The following is a 21,895-nucleotide window of genomic DNA, read 5'->3' on the forward strand; positions in this document are numbered from 1 at the left end:
CAAATTTTGAAGTTGAATTTGAATCGAATTAACGGCACAGTTGTATCCTCCAAGGCACAAGCAAACTAAGTGAGCGTTAAAGCAATCTACTACAATTTTCCAGTTTCCATTCCTATTAAATCGTTATTTTTGACAAAATTCATCATGTCTGAATTATTCAACATCTTTGGAGACAGCCTGACGCGCCAGCCAACGAAAAATGTCGCACGCCAACCGCTATTCAACATTGGTATGTTGTTATCATTTATTATATTGTTAATATTTAGTAATGGATGTTTTTTACGCTTAAATTCACTGTAACGTAATGTCTATTTACAGAGAATATGGGGAAAAACGTTTCAACGGGCCCAATCAAGCCCAACGAACCGTTGAAAAAGGGCGCCGAACCGAAGAAGACTTTTCTCTGTAACAAGGGAAAAGCCCTACAAAGCACGCCTATACGGCAGGCGTTCACGCCGCGGGCGGTCAACGTCGGCGCCCTAATCTACAACGACGCTGATGCCAAGTCTGACAAAGATGTAAATTTGGAAGAGTTGGAATTCACTAAACCTGTTTACAAATATGGTGAGGAAACCCATTTTTATTGTTATGGAAACAAAACAAAACCATGGCAGCAAATTGAGTTGTTAGTTTTTACTGACCTTAAAGACAGGTTAATTTGATGGTTAACAAATCTTAAAAAGTGTGATAGGATTTAATCCTGTATGTTAAACATAAAAAAATATTTATTTTGCTACTAACTACAATCTTTGTATTTACTAACCATCTTTTTCTTTGTCTCAAGAATGTAGGAGGAAATATTTGCATATTTCAGACAATTACACTAAAGACTGGCTTGACTACCTACCATTACCAGAGCCCGAGCCGAAGCGGCTGTCGCTGACGCCACCGCGCACGCCAGCGCCTGACACGCGCCGCACCAGCCTGGACTTTGACTGCTCCTATCAAGATGAATTCTTCACGGGTAAGTTTTCGAACGAGCGAGCGAAGCGAAGCGAAGTTCTTACATTCGACTTGGGACACGCGGCCGGCTAGCGGCACGTCCCGGCATTTCGATGTTTTTAAGCTGAACTGTCAGAGGATAGTTTGATACTCAAGAACTTAAGTAAATTTGTTCTAATTTAAATGAAATTGGATAAACGTGTAGTCGAGGGCATTATATTTTAGTCATTAAATTATGAGCAGGCTCGATCAAGGGATTATTGAGATTGAAGAGCTTAAAAGGCCAAAAAGCTGTTTGTGAGAGGTCTTGCTATTCTGGTCATTTTATTTGCAAAAACATGGTCGAGTTTAGTATCAAATGAAAGTGCTCGGTTTACACTTTTATAATATCGTTTTTAAATTTACCATTTTGAAATAATTAGCAAGATAAACATAAAATAATATAAACATAATATAGGTATTTGACATTTGACAGGAAATATTTCGGCTTAGCACAGATACAGTTTATTTCAATTTCTATGGTGACTTAAATCCAGGGGAGGGACAGTCGTATATAAAGCCCTTTATTCGAAAAAAAAATAGCGCCATCTATATTACTTAACGCTATACTTTTTTTTAATATGGCTTCACTTTATTTCGTCAAAACGTCTTAATCCAGGGCATGAAACAAACAAAAAACATCTGATAGAAAAGATTATTTATAGATGGTCAAGCAAATCCTATCAGTAGAAAAAGGCGCGAAATTCAAATTTTCTATGAGACGCTATCCCTTCGCGCCTACATTTTTCAAATTTGCCGCCTTTTTCTACTGACAAGATTTGCTTGACCAAGTATATCCATGGAGACGATTGTCACAAAAAAGAACTTAGTCAAATAAAACTCAAAATATTAAAACACCGTATTTATTGTCTGTACCTACTACGACATAATTCAGATAAATAAAAATACTTACGGTTTTACAATGTTAAATGAAACAAAGTTTTCATACGCCATCATAGTTGCTGAAAACTTTATTACCAGAAAATTCACATAAAATCATGGCGGGTAAATGCACAACCTGCTGCGTGTAATTTTGTTTCGTGGTCAATTGTGTGTTATTCCAGCCGTGTATGATAGGTACCTATTTTATTTACATCAACAGTCAAGTTAAAAGTACCTAATCTGTTTTCGTGTATTAATAAATACCTACCCTGCTTAAATCTAACAGTTAAGGGCTACACAGACCTTGCAATAAATCCACGTGATTTTTGATTCATTGCCGCCTATAGTGCGACATAAAATAGTAACTCAAAAATGTCCATACTAAATTGTTGCCATGTGTAAACATTTTACTTCAAAAATGTGACAGTTACGTAGAAAGTGGCGCCCTCATTTATTTTCTACTATTTTATGTCGCACTATACGAGTACCTAAGTAGGCTCAGAGTAAATTAAGTAGGTGCAACGTTTAATGAACAAACCATGGTATAATAATATACTCCGCCTGGTACTCTCTTCCGAGATTCGCGAATGACCTAACTGGCACTTGCCTACGTCATCATGCTGTTTACAGGTTCTCAAACTTTAAAATGTGGGAGAATTTTAACCAACAGTGAAAATTATTTTAACGGCATTAATTTTAAGTTATTCATGTAGAAACATAGTAAAATAAAACAAATCTATACTGCACTTTTCACTCCTACTCTTACAGTTCCGAATAGAGCAGCCAACCATTTTCGTAACAAAACATTAATTACGAAGCTTACGACGTGAAAAGTTTGGAAAACACTGCGACTGCTGACACTGAGCGAGAAGGAAATAACAATTAACACGCGTTCGACAAGGACGGTCGGTCAGGGACAAAATGGCGGATTGTCAAATGTGACAGCGCTATCCTGTGTTGCCAGTAGTGTAAACAGAATTACCCGAACGTCTGAAATTTCTATCGTGAATCGGAAGATATTGCTAACGAATAATTAAAAATGACGTGTTATTGAAAAATTTAAGATAAAATACATATAAATGAAAATTATTAAATTATAAAGAAATAAATTAACTTATTAACCATAGATATAATGTACCCATGTAACATGTTATGTTGAAATAAAGTGGCAATGTTATTGTGACGTAGGCAAGTGACACTCTGGGAAGAGAAGACCATGTTTTATTAGACCATGGAACAAACTCAATGGCTCTATATAATTTTTGGTTAACCGCGAGTTCTCAGTTCGGGGCGAACTACTAGTTACAACTGAATTATAGATTACAGGTCCTTGTAAAACACTTAAAACAGCTCTGCGCATTTACAATGCTCCACTAGTCAATAAATTTTAATATATACATATATAGTCCTCCTCATCGATTTCAGTGACGGCGACCTCGGCATTTATGGATTACGCCTATTATGGGCCTGGATGTGGCTGGCCAGGCCGAACTTGGTCTTAAAGACTCTTGCAGGCGTTACAATAGAGTATCACAAGTTTAACTCTTATTTAGAAATGTTCTTCTTAAGCCCCGTCTCCATATCGCGCGGCAAGCTATCGAACATTGGCTCGCGCGGCAATGCCGCGAGCCAATGTTCGATAGTTTGCCGCGCGATATGGAGACAGGGTTTTAAAACTTCTTTTTGTTACAGATGATTTCTCAAACGTGAGTAACCCGGATCCAAATGACAGTGACCTGGGCTTGCCTGACATTTATTGAGTTGATTTATTATCTTAGTGTGTAATATTTCAATTAGTTTTTTTACCTTTTGGACACAGTATTAAACATGTTTAGACATAAACTAATAAGAGTTGTGGACTTTCTATACTTTTAATTTCAAGATTGTAATTTAATAATTTCTTGCCGCCTGTCTGAATAATTTTTATATAATAAGATTACCAGTACAAGATTTTCTTGTCTTGTAGTATTCCAATGTGAGATTGTAAATCTTTCTTATTTTATTAATTTCATAACTATCTAGATATTCTTATTTTCTGTAAAATACTTACATTTGTAAACTTGAAAGTAGTTAGTCTATAGAAATGATACTGATGATATGCAAATAATGCTACTCATCAACCACATTTTATGTCATGCAATGTTGCAGTTTAGAATATAATTGTTTAAGAAAATTAATATAGAACTAGATGTATTGTGCATGCATTTTCCTAGCTCAGCTTGGATGAATATAATAGTATATGTAAGTGTTTTCTAATGACTTGTGATATTTATTACTAATTCTTTTTAGAAATGAAAGTAATTTGTAATTAAGAAATGTCTTTAATTTGTTACTGTTAATATACATTTCTATTTACAGACTTAAAAATAGTATAAATTTTATAATATAAATATTCTTATACCATATGCTATATTGGCCTGGGGCCTAGGGTGGCCAACACTGCAGATCTGCCACTAGGTAGATTGCAAAAAGAAATCAAACCCTTAGAATTGTCTAGGGTGACTTTATGGTGCGGACTGAAAATCTTCATATAAACATTTAGCATTTGCCTTGCAGGGTAGCCTTTCAACAATAAATTAGCTTGTAATATCAATACTATTGGACTATGTTAGATACTTCTTCCCTAAGAACTGCACCTTCTTGTCAAATGCAGGGAGTGTGATGGGCGTGTCCTCCTTATAGAATGGGTTCAGCATGAGCTTTATGTAAGATTCATACACATCTGTGAAGAAATTCTTGATACCATCTTCATTTCGCGCATCATGAACCATTATGAAGCGCATCTGTGGGATAAATTGAATATTACTACTGTAATAATACATACTGACAAAGATAACCAAAACAGGATATTGAATTGATATAGTATGTACGTATTCATCACTCGGTTGCAATGATATTTGGACTGCCTTTATAAAATAGGGCTTACCTGACTAGCAGTGACAAAAGCAGACACAAACCACTGGTTGAACTTGTCCACAGACTTCAGGTAAGTGTTAGTGACCTTCCACATATGCTCATCTACGAGATCTAGCGCTGCGTGGGCAATAAACTGGTTCAAGTGCCTGTTGTCCTCTTTCTGGAAGATAAATATTATAGTAACAAAAGTACTTCACTAAATCGGTGTTATATATTTTTAATGTAATAATCATTGAGGTGAGTGACTTATATAGTAACAAGTTTAGACTGCTTTGAAGCAGTTTTTTCAACAGAAAAAATAAAAAGTACCTTAACCTCCTTTGGAACAGGGATGAAATCTTTCTCAAAAATGGGATTGTCCGAATGACCTACAATTACAAAATAGTACGTCCCCGCCATTTCGGGTGGCGGACTAAGAGATTTATGGCTCGATAAACACAAAAAATCTAAATATTTACGCCTACGAAATAATGCGACTGACAGACACTACAATAACGTTCGGTAACCAAGTAACAATAATTACGGAAACATTAAAGTAAAACTAAATTTAATATAAATAATTGCTTTAAGACAGAGAGATTCATACTATCTTTGTCTTGCACTAGTACTAGCACCCAAAAGAAAAGTATAGTTTTTTCATAGTTTTTTGGTTTCTATTTACTGACAAATTGGTTTGCTATAGTTGTATTACTTGATATACCTACGCATTTAGTTTTAGAACAGACTTGATACTTGCAAGAGCTGTCAAGTCACGACTATGGTAGCGTTCAATTTAAATAATTAAATAAAAGATATTATAAAAAGTTCATATAAAAAAAACTTTTAAGCGGGAAAAAACAGAAAAAGTTTTATGAAACAAAACTTGTAACAATCGTAACATTGAACTACTGCGTACTTAAAATTGCAGAACTTACGTAAAATAATGGAAAGTAAGTAGAAATTGCTTTATAAATGAAAATATAGAGTTTGAATTAAATCCATATAACAAATATTTTTCAGACTCGTGGTCTACATCGATTGAAAAGTTGATGGTATGGCGGAACGGTAGTTGGAGTAAATACGATTCTAAAATTACGAAGTTGACACTGAGAATGGTCTACGATGTTCTGATAATTGCATCAAATACAAAAGTATATGAAACACTAAGCCTACAGAATAAAATTAAAGGGTTTTATAAAGGCGACGTCTTGATACTAATTGTAAGCAATCCAGCTCAAGAGGTAAGTGCTTTATTAAATTATTAATGTACTTATTAGGTATTAAATTTATTGAAAGTCGACTTTCATTTCACACAACAGTATATCCTGTATATCACGTATATTTTACAATAAATATGTTCAATATTTGATTTTAATTAATAAAGGTAAGGAAGATTAAGTTTCAAATTAAAAGCGACGTTGCTGAAAGTCTGAAGAAACTTGGACAACATTTTCCAATTATTAGTCACAGTTCAACGACAAATGAAAAGATATTTGAATCTCAGTATCGGAATATAGAAGAGGTGATGAAGAATGCTGTTGAAGCCATAGGTATAATAATATTGATACACATGTGGCGCCACAAGTTAATTTGATTTTTTTAAATGTTTTAACAGCGTTGTAATAATAATAACCATTTATTTTCACACGCAGGTAAAACCGGCACTCTCGACTTACCTACAGATTTCAATAGCTTCGTAAAGCTATGTCTCTTGGATCCAAACATGCCTTTAATAATTAATGAAACGCAGAAAATTGTAGAAGAATTAAATAAAATTTAAAAGTTTTTATACTTGGTCAAGCAGATCTTGTCAGTAGAAAAAGGCGGCAAATTAGAAAAATGTAGGCGCGAAGGGATATCGTCCCATAGAAAATTTGAATGTCGCGCCTTTTTTTACTGCCGAGATTTGCTTGACCAGCTATAGTTTATATTTTTGATGATTTTGTTAAATTATTTGTATTTATGAACGCATCGTTAAAGTTCTGGCTGTAAACCAAAGAGTAAAGTAAGTTTGAAATTTGTAACTGCCGTTGGCGATATATGTGATTGTGGTTTTATTTTAGAATTAGTTATAATTATTATAATATCTAAGTGAACAATCATTTATAATGATACCTACAAGATTTGTTCCGGGGCAGGCTCCCCGAAAATCAAGGTAAGCTTACTCAAAACGCATACAAATATAACAAATATATCTCGTGATTCACAGTAAACACCAAGTCAAAACTAGTTTTCTTTATATTTAATCAACTTCAACAACAAGAAATCGTGAAAAAATATCGAGTAAAATGTTCGATAATACAGAATGGAAGGCAGACAATCGTTCTTGCCCCGTCGCGTTGGTTCTACCGACCGTCTGTCGGACTCCCGGCGGCCGAGCGGTACGGGCCCGCGGTCCAGCAGCGCCGAGCCGGGCCGCGCCGCGGTCGCCGTCGGCCGGCTGAGTCGCGAGGCTTCGGCTACCAAGCTGCCTGTCAATAGGGTAAGTAAAAAAAACACATCTGTGTAATTGCAATACTATTTTTTTATTAATGATTAATGATAATTATACTGCAGTTAAATATTAGGAGTTCATACTGACTTGTCGTATATATATGTGGAGTATTGGGACAAAGAAAAACAAAGTTGGATAGTCCTGTTATCATTAAGTACTTGATCAGATGTAGACGTTGCCGGCCAGAAGCAGGCAGGCTGTCAATCACTTGTCGCGTTCAGTCACCCCAGTTCCCTGACTTGATCAGATTAATTCTCCCATTCCTTTTCTCATCATGCTAAATTCATGTTTTCTTGCCAATGTTTTTCAAGTAGCTTAATTTCTTGATGTGACCGCAACCAGAATATTGAATGTTGCTATGATACTAACATTTTCCAGCGGTCCCGCTCCCAGCAAGGAGACTCCCGCTATGGCCAGCCTACCACCACCCCACTCAGAAACAACCAGTACTTGAGGCCTACTACTACACCTGTGGTATGACTGCAACACAGATTTTAACATCTATGCTTTGAACATGCTATTGTAAACCTTACATTGTGATCATAATCATGGGATAACTAAAAGACTACCCAAGTCAGTCAACATAATTTATGCTAACCATAAAACCGTAAGTAAATCATCAGGTGACTACCAAAACACTAATTGCAAAAAAAAAATAAAAAAACAAAAATCAACCTTGTTTTGGTACTACCATATGGATCTATATAACTCTGAACTTATGGGCAGTAATTAGTCAGTTTTGGTTGTCACCTGATAAACTGTAAAAATCTCAAACTCAATCTTACAAATATCTTGGAATACTCCACTAAAATATCCAAAAATATTAAAAGATAACGTGCTAGTGAATCAGTGGTAATAACCCATTACAAAATACCCTTTTAGCAATTTTGTTACAGATGTAGTACGTAATTGTTTTCTATCACATTTTCACGGAAACGTACCAACGTGTCTCGCTATTTCAGTCAGTCTCAGTACAAAAAGTACTGAGGTTGACCGAAGTAGCATGACAAATACGAATGTACAATGGAAAACAATTATGCACTACATCTGTGTGTCCCATTTGCAGCGCACCCCATCAGGAGACAGATCCCGGGGCTGGGAAGCATCTCTTGACAGGGCTCTTGCTTGTGTAACTGTCAAGGATCAAAGGTAAGATTACTTGTATAGTATTATTTGGTATTCAGCCTATTCAGTCACTTTGCTGAATATTTGGTATTCGGTCTATTCAGTCACTTTGCTGAATATTTGTTATTCGGTCAAATGTTGTTTGTTATTCGGCCCAATACCGAATATCTGTTGCACCTATCTAAAAAGAAAAATAACAAAAAAATTGGTATATTTAATATTTAACATGTATTTTTGGAAAGTTGTTAAATACGAAGACCCTTTTTTGAGCAAGCATTTGTCGATGGCATTTTATGAAAGCATTAACATGAAAGCAGCTAATTTAATGAATATTGGTCACATTTTACACAAAACACCTAAAACTAATTTACCAATACGCAATGGTCAGTATACTTATAGTCGAAATTCCTAATCATGAAACACCTAATGGCCATTATACCATTAGATTTTTCAATTTTTATTTACTAATTTCAATAATTACCACTGTGTCCTGCCAGAGCCAACAGATAGGTGCGACGAGGAGCGAAGCGAGGAGGAGCGTGTTAGGTTGACAGTGTGATGACCAAACAATTTTTTTAAAGAACTCAATTTTTGAATTAATAGATAGCCGTTTTCTTTTTAAAATGTGCTTCAGAAATGGTCTCCATTATAATAATCCAGTTGCCAAATAAATACTTGATACCTGCCTAAAAATAATCAAAAGCTGTAACGGCATTAAAATACAACTCATATTGATATATTTGAAGGGTCCGTTTTAGTTGCCAAACTATTAATTTTAGTACCCATTTCTATTTTTTTAAACTACCCAAATTCGATTAATTAGTTTACCGGTTAAAAAATACGTGCCGAAACTAAAGTATAAGTTAGCAGTGGATTTTAGAATACAGGAAATTGGCAGTGAAACAAGTAATGAGTCCCTACAGATAAGTCATCCTCCAGACTGAGCATAGTAGCGCTACCCCCTCTGCCACAAATATACGGTAGTTCTACTCCATTTTCGAGTCAAAGTGTCTTTGTGTGACGTCCAACGGACCAATCACGGCACGGGACTCGCTCACCTCGTCCCCCCGCACCCCAGTATTTTTGGCAGCATCGGTTTCATGAAATAATACGGATGATGACACATGTTGAATTTTATAACAAAATCTAGTAAAATAGATAGCAAACGAGCAATTTATCACAATAATGTGGATACTAAAATAAAATATTGAAAAATGACAAAATTACAGGACCTGAAAGTTTCAAAATTTAAGTTTTTTTTAACTTCCAAAAACGATAAAAGTAAGGGTACCATTCGATTCCTTACATTTCATCCAAAAAAATATTGTATAGCAACTATATACATAAACGCAATATTTCACCGACAAAAACGCAATTTTCTTGTTTTGTCCATACTACAAGATGGGCGATGACGTCACGGCCCCTGGCCGTTTTGTATAGGGCGTTTCGCGAGTGAAGTGCGACTGTCGGACTTTGACTACAATATCTGACTTTTGTGTTTTTTTTTTTTAGCCTCTTTATTTTCTTATCAACTACTTACAAACGTATCATTTAGGTATAGCCTGACCAGTAATATATGATAATTGTCAAGAGGGCGCTGTTATTCTCATGTATAGGGTGACAATTCAGTGTAGTATGAAAAAATTAGTTCCAGTGAAATTCCGCAACATGGCGCACCCTCAATAGATCCTGGTTCACCTATACATAGAATAAATGAAAAAATTTAATTCATTAATATAACTAATTCTAAGTATGTACTATACCTTACCTGTACTGTACCTTTTTATTTTAACTTATTTTAATTATACTTAATTTAATGTTTGTGCGTTTAATAATTAAATGTTGATAGGAACCCCATTTTATTGGGTATACGCCTCCTCCAATTTGTTCCATTCATCTCTGTCTTTTGTGTTACTTTAATGCAATGGGTCCCATATAGACATTTGATCCTAAAAACAAACCCGATCGATTGATACCATAAAAAAAATGAGTCATGTAGCGTATTGCTCTAAAGTCCGTGTAGAGGATTCCTAGTGTATGCGAGTCCCCTCGTACAGACCGATCGCGAACGTAGCGTGGCAGCGCGCGGAGCTGGCGCGCGTGCAGGCGGCGCTGGCGGCGCGCGGCGAGGCGGGCGCCGCGCTCATCCGGCCGCTCACCATCGCGCGCTTCGTGGACGTGGCCGGCGCGCTGCTCACCGCCATCACGGGCGACGACAAGCTCAACAACGACAACTACGTCGACAAGGTACGGAACCTGGCCAGACCGGCTAAGGCTGCTTACAGACGAGCGACAGTACGCGACACACTGTCGGCGACGGTCGCTGACGACCGCCTGCGACGGCTATCGGCGACGGTCGGCGACGGTCGGTGATAGCTGTCGCGGCGTCGCTCTTGTGTCACAGCACGCAGTCTTCGATGTGTAGTTCAAGAAAGAGCAGGTATTTTCTTTTTCAAAATGAGTAATGACGATTTTGATGCTGATGCATTATTGTTTAAAAAAAATACGTACTATCTCTTGAACTACACATCGACAACTGCGTGCTGTGACACAAGAGCGACGCCGCGACAGCTATCACCGACCGTCGCCGACCGTCGCCGATAGCCGTCACAGGCGGTCGTCAGCGACCGTCGCCGACAGTGTGTCGCGTACTGTCGCTCGTCTGTAAGCAGCCTAACCGGTCCGGCCTAGTGGGTACTGACCCTGCCCTGCCTATGAAGCCGATGCTCCCGGGTTCCAATCCTGGTAAGGGCATTTATTTGTATGATGATACAGATATTTGTTCCCGAGTCATGGTTGTTTTCTATGTATTTAAGTATTTATATATTATATATATCGTTGTCTGAGTACCCACAACACGAGCCTTCTTGAGCTTACCGTGGGGCTTAGTCAATTTGTGTAAGAATGTCCCTGTAATATTTATTTATTTATATTTATAACCTGGACGTATGTTGCCAGCTCTACTCAACTCTATGGCTGCTGATCGACGCGACATTGGCGCGACTGCGCAGCGACGCCATTTTCCATAGCGCGGACGCTCTAGGTGGTCCTAAGCGACTATATTTTTATTACACACTTTTATTTAGCTTCCCTGCGTATATAGGTACCAATATCTCTTTGTACCTATGGTGCTGCAAATCTTGTCCCCGACTTAAATTTGAACCGCTTCCCGGTTTCTGTTGAGCTGAAATTTCGCACACTTCCATATTTCCGATGACGATGCAATAATATGCTCACGTGGAGCTGATCTGATGATGCAGTCGGAAGCTAGCCAAAGGAACTCTTACGTGGCTCATTTGAAAGGTCTCGAGAAGTACTCGATAGACGTGCAAACTTGAGTACTCGGCAATAAAAGTGTGTTCCAATAGTTATTTGTACAACAAGAGATCATCCAAGTTTGATATTTCTTCGAGTGCTTATTTTGAGTCCCGTGCAAGCGAAAGATTCTATAATAGATTCACTCGCTACGCTCGTGACTCGCTTCGTCGCTAATTTAGAATCTTGAGCGTAGTAAGGGACTCAAAAGCGCACGAAATGTAAATAACTTTGATCTCGTGTAGTTCACAAAACTTTTCACCTCAGCAGTGAGAACATATTACAGAACCCGAAAAATGTATTCCTTCATCACTTACCTCTATTCACTCATGTTTTCTTAAGATATACCAACAATTAAATTTTCACCTCAGCATCTCGAACAAGGGTACTTTGCTACTTAAAAACAGTGAGAAAATCTCATTTTGCTCACTGTTTTTAAGTAGCAAACTACCCTTGTTCGAGCTGCTGAGGTGAAAAAAATATTTTTGTCAGTTACTTGTTTCCAGTAAAGTGCAAAGTGTATTTTTCTTTAATACGTGTTCAAAACGCAAAAGTTTTAACATTACCTATATTATAAATTTATGTTATATTTAATCCGTTTATTTATCCTCTGTAGCTCCCTCACATGTGCAAGCGCCTGCTGTACCCGGGCACTGTGTCCAAGTCCTGGCTGAAAACCGTCAACACGCTACACGCCTTCCCGCAGGCGCTCGCTCTTATTGCTTATCTGCTGGATCTGCTGCAGCGAATCGTAAGTTATCCTACTCTGTGGTCCCTTATACATACATACAGGATACACTTTGACCCAAAAGTAACATATTGTAAGTTAAAAAAAATTACTATGCTGTTCAGCTTCCTTAAATGTACTCAGCCATACCCCGAAGTTGACGGAGTTTAAGAAAAACACCGTGTATTATACAAAGAACGAAGTATATGACACATTTACTAGGGTTGAGAAAGCTTTGATACTTGGTTAGAGTGGGAAGGGCGCAAATTCGCACAAAACGGTAGATTACTTTTTTTTTCTTACTTATATAATACAAGTAACATTCAAGCAACAGGCTCTGTCATTAAAAGTTTAACAAAATAACTGTCACGAATCGTACCTGGCTCAAACCCCATTACGCTGGCAGCGTTACCGCGCTGGATGGCTAACGAGATCTGTTGGACCAGGTACGATCCGGACCGAGGCTCGCATCCCTGTCCCTCACAAAGTCCCTAGCCTCCACAGCCCAAGGTCCCACAGTCTCGACTGCAACTGGGACAAAGTCACGTGCAAGTGAATTGCTTCCATTATCAATAATAAAACCATAGAGAAATATACGTAAAGAAAGAGTGTTAACTTGGGAGTTACCGCTCTTTGTTTACTTATATTTTTGTATGGTGTGACACACCTTGATGTAATGATATAGGAGGCGCCCGTGAGCGGCGAGTGGCTGTACGTGGACAACGACGAGCTGAGCCAACTGAGGCGCGAGTACCTCCGCAAATGCTTCATCAGGTTCGTATGGGGTCGTCCATTACCTCCGCATATGCTTCATCAGGTTCGTATGGGGTCGTCCATTACCTCCGCAAATGCTTCATCAGGTTCGTATGGGGTCGTCCATTACCTCCGCAAATGCTTCATCAGGTTCGTATGGGGTCGTCCATTACCTCCGCAAATGCTTCATCAGGTTCGTATGGGGTCGTCCATTACCTCCGCAAATGCTTCATCAGGTTCGTATGGGGTCGTCCATTAACATCACACAACATTCACATTTTGTTAGACCCCCTTACACTTTTTCATAGGAAAAATATAGGTCGTTAATACGTACTGTCACACTTGGTATGATCCCCCCTCCCCCTGTTGTTGTGACGTAATATGTGGATGAACCTTATATAGGAAACTATATAAGGCCAGCCCACCACTCAGTGTTATTGGATTAGGGATACCAGTCGCTTTTCGGTGAAGGAAAACATCATGAGGGAACCGGACTAATCCCAATAAGGCCTATAGTTTCCCCTCTGGGTTGGAGGGTCGGATGGCAGTCGCTTTCGTAAAAAATTGTGCCCCCGCCAATTACTGAGATTAGTTGCCAAGCGGACCCCAGACTCCCATGAGCCGTGGCAAAATGCCGGGACAACGCGAAGATGATGTTTGGCTTTGTTTATTTTAACTAGCTTTCAGTTATTTTTGATTGGCGTTATTCATAAACGGCTGCTAACTTAACCAGTTGATGATCGTCGTTTGTCCCTATCTGTCGTTATGCCATAGAGAGGGACAAACGATGATCATCAGCTGATTAACTTAGAAAAAAAAAACAATTACTTCTTTTTGTCACGTAACATTTATGGCACAGGTTCCAAATGCCGGACGCCGAGTACGACGATTTAACAGAGGAGTACCTGCAACAACTGAAACAGCTGCTCGGAACCGACGATGACAAAATACGAGAGTTGCAAGAGGCTATCAAACGTGAGTATCTCACGACCGTGAGACCTAATCTAGAGGGTCTACCGCGAAAACCGAAATGTGCAAATTGTGGCGATCTTTCTCTTTTACTCCAATAGGGGCGTAATGGGGTTGGCAACTGTCAAAGGTTTGCATAGATGGCGCCGTCATAGCTTGCCCCTTTTTCTATGAGATTTGGCTTAAAGGGCTGGCATCCAGGGCATTAAAAAAACAAGGGGCGGGGCTATGGTTAATACAGGGTGGATTTTCTTTTTGGGTCAGTGAAGGCAGCTACCAGATCCCGTGCTGCTACGAGAAAACGATCTTAGAAGACCTTCCCTCGATTTCAAATTAATGAAGATTGGCTTTTACAGATTTTGAAAAAAACATACAGGGTGCGAGAAAAAGGTCATTTTGTTAAACTTTTTTTTATGCCATTCGATCCCATTCCTATTGAGGATCAAAAGCTTGTATGGAAGCAAAAAAAAAATCCGGCTAGAAAAGCCACAAATCGAGGAAAACTTTTCTCATACAATTTGTATGAAAATGAATACTTTTATTTTTCACCTGCTATTTTTGTATGCCATTCGATTCCATTCCTATCCAGTATCAATAGTTTATTTGGGGTCAACTTACGATAATGTACTCAAAAGCCACAAATTAAAGAAAACTTTTTTCATACATTTACTATGGACAAAACGTGAAATTTTATTCACTATTTTCTATCTGTCCCATCAGTCCTACAGCAATGTCTTCATACAGTATTATGGTCCTTAAATGTAACAGGACTAGTTGGCCAGATAGAAAAATGTGAATTAAATTTCACGTTTTGTCCATAGTAAATGTATGGAAAAAGTTTTCTTTAATTTGTGGCTTTTTAGTACATTACCGTAAGTTGACCCCAAAGAAACTATTGATACTGGATAGGAATGGAATCAATTGGCATACAAAAATAGCATGTGAAAAATAAAAGTTTTCATTTTCATACAAATTGTATGGGAAAAGATTTCCTCGATTTGTGGCTTTTCTAGCCGGAAAATAATAATATTCCTATAATATTGCTATGCCCTCCCAGGGTCCATGTGGAACTACCCAAACATTGTAATATCTATAAAAATACCATGGTTGCAATAAATAAATATGAATATGAATATGAAATTTTTTTTTGCTTCCATACAAGCTTTTGATCCTCAATAGGAATGGGATCGATTGGCATCAAAAAAAAAGTTTGTCAAAAATGATCTTTTTCTCGCACCCTGTATGTTTTTTCCAAAATCTGTAACAGCCAATCTTCATTAATTTGAAATCGAGGGAAGGTCTTCTAAGACCGCTTTCTCGTAGCAGCACGGGATCCGGGAGCTGCCCTCGCTGACCCAAAAAGAAAATCCATCCTGTATACATCCTATTATGTAAAAATATTTTCCATACTGTCAATATCCAGAGAGGAAAACGGGGACTACGTTTGTATGGAGAAACGGCCGTCCCCTTTCCTCTTAAAATCAGTGTTTTAAATATTAGTTTACTTGAACAATCAGAACAGGAGCAAGCCTTATCCGAAGAGATGGAGTCGTCAGCGTGCGCTCGAGCCAGCGAGGCGAGCCGCGCGGCGCGGCGCGACGCGCTCGTGCACGCGCTGCGCGCGACTCGCATGAACATACAGAACGGACGCGCCATGCTGGCCGCCGCCAGGGCCGAGGCCAGGGACAAGGCCAATGAGATCAAGGCGGTCGACGTCGAAATCGCACGAGCCACGTAACTATAAAAACATTTGTGGCTTTTCATCACAGAAGGGGATCTTTATGCTTCAAGTGCAATAAGGACGTTTCCATCTGAAATTCCAATATAAATTCTGATAAAAAAGTCCTTATGGCAGATGAAGTACAATAAGGACCCTTCTCTCATAGAAAGCCACATTATTCATCCATGTTGAAATCCATAAATAATGCATTTTCACATTTACACTCGAAAACCTAGAAAATGAATCCTTTGTCATAACCCAATGAAATTAAGGCTGTGGACGCCATAATTGCACGAGCTATATAAGTAAAAAGTTAAAAACACTTTCCATGTTAAAACCATTAACCCGTCAACTCCCACGTGTGTGACGTCACCATAAGCGTTCTGGCTCAAATTTGAGCCCTTGGGAGATGTCTACAAATTTTAACTTGAAAACCTAGAAAATGACTCCTCTGACGTCTCTGAGCCATCCATAATCAACGTGTGTAAAGGTAAGCCATCGAGTTAACTCGTGCAGGCCTAGAGAGAGGTCTAGTGTGAGTAGAGAATGGCCGAGCCATGTTGTACGTGGCCAGAAATAAGGCCAATGAGATTATTTCATGGCGCATAACGTCATGTAAACGTGTTTTCAATTAAAAAAAATCACCTAATTCTTATTTATTAATTCAGAGTTTTTAAGAACAGGCTAATTCTTAGTAAAATGTGATGTGAATGGTTTAAGCCAAGGATTTATTATAATATCTAAGGGAAGAGTCTACCATTACTTTTTTTGAAAGGCAACTTGTGTCATTTCCAGTGCTGAAACGGCGCAACTGAGAAAAGAGTTGGAGTCTCAGTCCATGACGGTGGAGGAGCGTGGCCGTCTGTTGGACGAGGTGGACTACGCGGCGCGTGTGTACGAATCCAAGAGGGTTCTGGCCGATCAGATTGCTAAGGTAATGTTCTAAATATGGGGTATTACTGCAATGTTCTGCCGCCAGAGTGCAGCTCTAGCGCACATCCTAGACCACATAGTAACTTGTACATACTACGCCTTAACCCTTAATTGCATAGTGTTGCCAAATGTCTACAAAGCATTCGACAGCTCACAGATTAAGGGTTAAACAAATTCTATTTGTTCCTATATATTATTTCAATAGTAAAACTAATAAATTTTCCGAATCATTACATAAATTTACGCAGTATTTTAATTTATAAAAATTACATTTGTTTATAGACGGAATGTCGGAAAACTTGGAAAAACCTGGAAGTTGATGATTTTTAGTATGTCATTTCGGGGTTTGTAATTATTTTATATTTAAAAACTTTATCATAGGTATATCACAAATAGTGTACCTTTCTAATGGTAGTAAAAAAATTCATATATCTATTACAGAAAATTACATATTTACATAAATATGATTTAGCCAATTCAACTTCTAACACTGATTTCGCAGTGAAAATCGAAGTTATATTTTTTTTTTTATTTTTCCTAGAATCGGCAAACAATTATGTGATACATATATTAATTTCGGGCAAAAAGAAAAAGTCATGCATTTAAGGGTTAAACAGTTTTTTTGACAAGAATTCACAGATAATTTGTTGTGAATAAATATAACATTGATGCATCAAGGCGGTCTTGTTTACAGGGATCTAACGCGAAACGCAAAAAAAATAAATTTCTTTAAAGGGACGTCTAGAAATCATATGATCATATTTGGCCAATTATTTTAGAAGTTTTTTTTTACTTTATAGTTTTGCTACATGTTAAAACAATGCAAATTACATGAAAGATTAATATAGTTAGTCGAACCAATTTGTCAGTCAGTAACAACCAGGAAAACTATACTCATCCTTTTCTTTTGGGTGCTAGTACTAGTGTAAGACAAAAGACAGTGTGATTCTCTCTGTTTATGTTTGAAATGAGACAGTCCTTTGACAAACTATATGCTCATAGATGGTGCATAGCAGAGAAACGGAGCTGGCTCTGTGGCAGAAGAAAACTCTGGACAGTTGCGTGGAATACAAGCAGGGACTTATCCAACTGAGCGCGCAGTTCCCGCAGTTGGCCGCGTTGGCCGTCGACGAAACGTGAGTAGATTGTTAACCAAGGCCTGAAAGGCACTCATTTCTGCCGAGAATAGTCCGAGGCTGAAATGATGCCTTTCACCAGAGTTAAACGTATCATTTATGCACACTTTTTAGAACAACAACGATACACTTTCAGAGCATGGCAAAAAAAGTACCGGCATCATCTTATAAAACGAAGTACCCCTCCCCGTCTGTCTGTTTGTATAATGTTCGCGATAAACTCACAAACTACTGAACGGATTTTCATGGGGCTTTCACCTAACAAGTGTGGTCCTTGACGAACGTTCAGGTGTATAATTTGTTAAGGTTTACCTGTGCTTCGCCCCAGGTCTCTAGTATATTATATTATTGAATCTCTGTTAAACCTTAAGCTGTGGTAAGTAAGCGTTGTAAAGTGTGCGTTTCTATTACCCCCCCCCCCTTACCCCTACCCCCTACTTCATGTCATAAATAAAAAGTATTTGTTTAAAAATGAACTTTAATAGTTGCTATATAGGGCTGCGCATGAGGTAAAGGGTTAAGTAGATACCTAAGTTTAAGTTGCCTATCAACTACCTAGCTTGCAAATACATAAAGGAGCCTCGTCTGCCAACAAACCACTCTGTGGTTTGGCAGAAGAATATATGTAATTAGTTATAAGAAAGATCTCTGAATAAACATTTTTTTTTTTTTTTTTTTTTTTCAGCAAGTTAATGGAGCCCTCCAGTTTGTCAGCAGCCAGCTCAGCCCTAGAAGCCCTGAGGCAGCTGTCCACGCAACTCGCACAGCGCCGAGCCCAGCTCACCAGGTGTCGCTCCAACCTCGCCACGCAGCGACAGGCTAAACTGGTACCTACGTCATAGAGAAAAAAATACATAGAGTGCTCACTCCATACATCAGTTTTAGTACCAAAAAGACTATTAGCATCTAGCATCGAGTAGCGGAACTATCAGTACTGCTACTTGACAATAGATGTCGCCACCGACCGGAAAGTCTTATGCTGTTGAGATAAGACTTTCCGGTCGGTGCTACATCTATTGTCAAGTAGCAATACTGATAGTTCCGCTACTCGATGCTAGATGTTGACACTGAAATTAATAGTCTGAACTGATGTATGGAGTGAGCACTCTATGTATTTTTTTCTCTATGCCTACGTTGAACTTTCAACCTTTTATAGAGTTATAGGTGACACAGCTCAGGTAAGCAGGAAAACACATCAAATATTATATGTTGGTAATTCATAATAATCAATCAGATTTATATAATATGTTTTCCCATTTCTTTTAATAACTTTATTTTCTTTTCCTTTTGTAAGAATTTGATATGTTTTCTGAAAGAGCTACGAATTTGTATGATTCCATGTACATATGTATATTTTCTAAATCAAATTTCTATTACACCTTATGTGTATAATTGCATGAATTCTATAGTGATTTAAATTGTATTTTTTTTTCCTGATTTTCTCGTAATGCATGTTAATTATAAGATGTAATTATTTTTGAAAAGATGTGTCCCGCCGAGTTTGTTGCCGGTCCCATAATGGGATACCCTCCTCCAATTGAGGGGGGATTTAAATCTTCTCGGGGCAGAGGTGTAGGGTTGGAGCCGGTCTACCTAGCTTTATTTGACGTTCATAAGCGCATTGTAATTATGCCTACTTGAATAAACTATCTTTTATCTTTATCTTATCTTTATCTTTAACCAGCAAAGGAAAACTCTTGCACCATCCCACTAACCCTGGGTTAACCGGTTAAACCGTTAACCCAGTGTCAAATTGTACTGGTAACCGTGGTAACTCAAGGTTTAACTAGTTAACCTCGGGTTAGTGAATGGTGCAAGAGGCCCTTAGAGTCGAGTGTCTTCTAAAAGTGAATATAAAAGTGAATATAGTTAGTCCATACTATTGACCCGGTTCTCATGAAATTTATCAGAAATTGAGATAAGTTCATTTTAACAACAATTTATAATGGGCTATTTAACCTAATTATCCGCGTTAGTGGATTAATTAACAATTATTTCGAATTCAATAACTTACTGCGCGGATCAGCATACGAGAGCTTATTAATTTACCATGCAAATATATTTTTCTGACTTCCCAATATTTCCGCGGTATAGTATAGCATATTCATGAAGTACAATTCTGTGCTCTTTGAAAATTAGCTTCTATTACACCAAAATATATAGAATCATATTTATTTAGACCAAGATTAGTCTGCAACGATTTTGATAGCATACGCAGTGAGTGTTATTTATACGTCACAAAGTCATAGAAGTATGACGTTTAAAATAACACTTGCACTGCGTGTGCTATCAAAATCGTTGCAGACTTATCTTGGTTTAACTCTAGCTACAACTTCTCAATTCGGTTTATTTTTTTACGTTGATTGTAATTGTAACAATGACATTTGTGTAAATTGGTATTTTTGTAACAGGAAGAAGCCAGAGCTGCAATAGCGGACCTCAAAAGGAAAATCCTCGCAGCGGAACAAGCTCGCGAGGCCGACACCACTGCCGACGCCGCTGAAGAGGCCGCCGCGGCGCAATACGAGGCCGAAGCCACCGCTAAGCTGCAGGCGTACAAGGAAAAAGCCGAGGAGTTCAGGAAGGTGCATGAGGAGATGGTGTTCTGGAAGAAACAGGATGAAGCGTAAGTATAAAATAAAGTACAATTATAAGACAAAGATGGCCGAGGCCGCTGGAGAAGCCGCCGCGACGTAATACGAGGCCGAAGACACTGTCAAATTACAGGCTTAGAGAGAAAAAGATGAAAGTTTTAATCCTGTGTTAAAATATGACAGTAAATTTACTCTAACTACAAAATTTACTATGACTATAAGCCTCTATACACTCGATTCTTTTTGCTATCCATATCGACAGACTCTTTGATAAATGGACTGCCTTATAGACAAAATTAATTTCTTATTTACAAACATGAAAATAAAAACCGGCCAAGTGCAAGTCGGACTCGCGCACGGAGGGTTCCGCACCATCAACAAAAAAATCGTGTTTCTTGTATGGGAGCCCCCCTTAAATATTTATTTTATTTTATTTTTAGTATTTGTTGTTATATCGGCAACAGAGATACATCATTTGTGAAAATTTCAACTGTCTAGCTATCGCGGTTCATGAGATACAGCCTGGTGACGGACGGACGGACGGACAGCGAAGTCTTAGTAATAGGGTCCCGTTTTTTACCCTTTGGGTACGGAACCCTAAAAACATAGATTTAAAAGCCCTCTTATTCTAATATCATATTTACACAGACAAGACATCCTCCAGATTGAGCATAGTAGCGCTACCCCCTCTGCCACAAATATACGGTAGTTTTACTCCATCTTCGAGTCAAAGTGTCTTTGTGTGACGTCCGTGTCTTTGAACGGACCAATCACGGCACGGGACTCGCTCACCTCGTCCCCCGCACCCCAGTATTTTTGGCAGCATCGGTTTCATGAAATAATTGCTCTAAACTCCGTCTAGAGGATTCATAGTCTATGCATATTTATTACACTTATTAGGTAGTATTAAATACTGATGTATTGTTTATTCTATTGGCAGGTCTTACAATTAACGGTGGAGAAATGTGGTGTATTTGCATGTGTGCGTCCGCACGCACACAGGCGCGGCTACTTGTAATGTACAATTACCAGTAATAAACGAGCAACTATCAGAGCCGGTTGTTTCACTTAAGTACTTGCATATACCTCAATATTCTAATATGATATAATTTATGTTCCAGTTGGAAGGCGAAGTTGTCAGCCATGCACGAGTACATCCGCTCGCAGAAGGAGAACCTGCCCACAATGCTGCAGGAGGCCTACACAGCGAGGGCCGAGCTGGTGGCCGAGAGCCTCGCACAGTGGAAAAACACCGCCGGCCTCGCCGAATAACCTGTGTATATGAAAAAAAATGAAAATGAAAATATTTATTTCAGACACCAGGTATCCATATTTTTGTCTACAAAACTATATTAGTAGGTAACAAAGAAA

At 38.4% G+C, this 21,895-nt stretch overlaps 3 protein-coding genes across 3 annotated transcripts; 2 read left to right on the forward strand and 1 right to left on the reverse strand.

Annotated features, from left to right (window-relative positions):
• Positions 1-61: 61 nt before the first annotated feature.
• Positions 62-3,690, forward strand: LOC134656211 (uncharacterized). Its single transcript, XM_063511748.1, has 4 exons — positions 62-229; positions 319-564; positions 815-964; positions 3,556-3,690. The coding sequence occupies exons 1-4, from the start codon at positions 145-147 to the stop codon at positions 3,621-3,623; spliced, it is 549 nt and encodes a 182-aa protein (XP_063367818.1). The 5' UTR covers positions 62-144; the 3' UTR covers positions 3,624-3,690.
• A 726-nt stretch (positions 3,691-4,416) lies between these two features.
• Positions 4,417-5,212, reverse strand: LOC134652532 (trafficking protein particle complex subunit 2). Its single transcript, XM_063507720.1, has 3 exons — positions 5,089-5,212; positions 4,790-4,939; positions 4,417-4,646 (listed from the first exon to the last, which is right to left on the reverse strand). The coding sequence occupies exons 1-3, from the start codon at positions 5,176-5,178 to the stop codon at positions 4,467-4,469; spliced, it is 420 nt and encodes a 139-aa protein (XP_063363790.1). The 5' UTR covers positions 5,179-5,212; the 3' UTR covers positions 4,417-4,466.
• A 1,584-nt stretch (positions 5,213-6,796) lies between these two features.
• On the forward strand, positions 6,797-21,802 carry LOC134658108 (uncharacterized). The gene is made up of 14 exons (XM_063513750.1): positions 6,797-6,913; positions 7,063-7,240; positions 7,631-7,726; positions 8,319-8,401; positions 10,435-10,624; positions 12,309-12,443; positions 13,105-13,193; positions 14,032-14,147; positions 15,659-15,875; positions 16,657-16,795; positions 17,797-17,930; positions 18,616-18,757; positions 20,342-20,556; positions 21,646-21,802. Exons 1-14 carry the CDS (start codon positions 6,867-6,869, stop codon positions 21,794-21,796), a joined length of 1,932 nt encoding a protein of 643 aa, XP_063369820.1. The 5' UTR covers positions 6,797-6,866; the 3' UTR covers positions 21,797-21,802.
• The last annotated feature ends 93 nt before the right edge of the window (positions 21,803-21,895 follow it).

Source organism: Cydia amplana, chromosome 1, assembly GCF_948474715.1.
Source record: "Cydia amplana chromosome 1, ilCydAmpl1.1, whole genome shotgun sequence".
NCBI lineage: Eukaryota > Metazoa > Arthropoda > Insecta > Lepidoptera > Tortricidae > Cydia > Cydia amplana.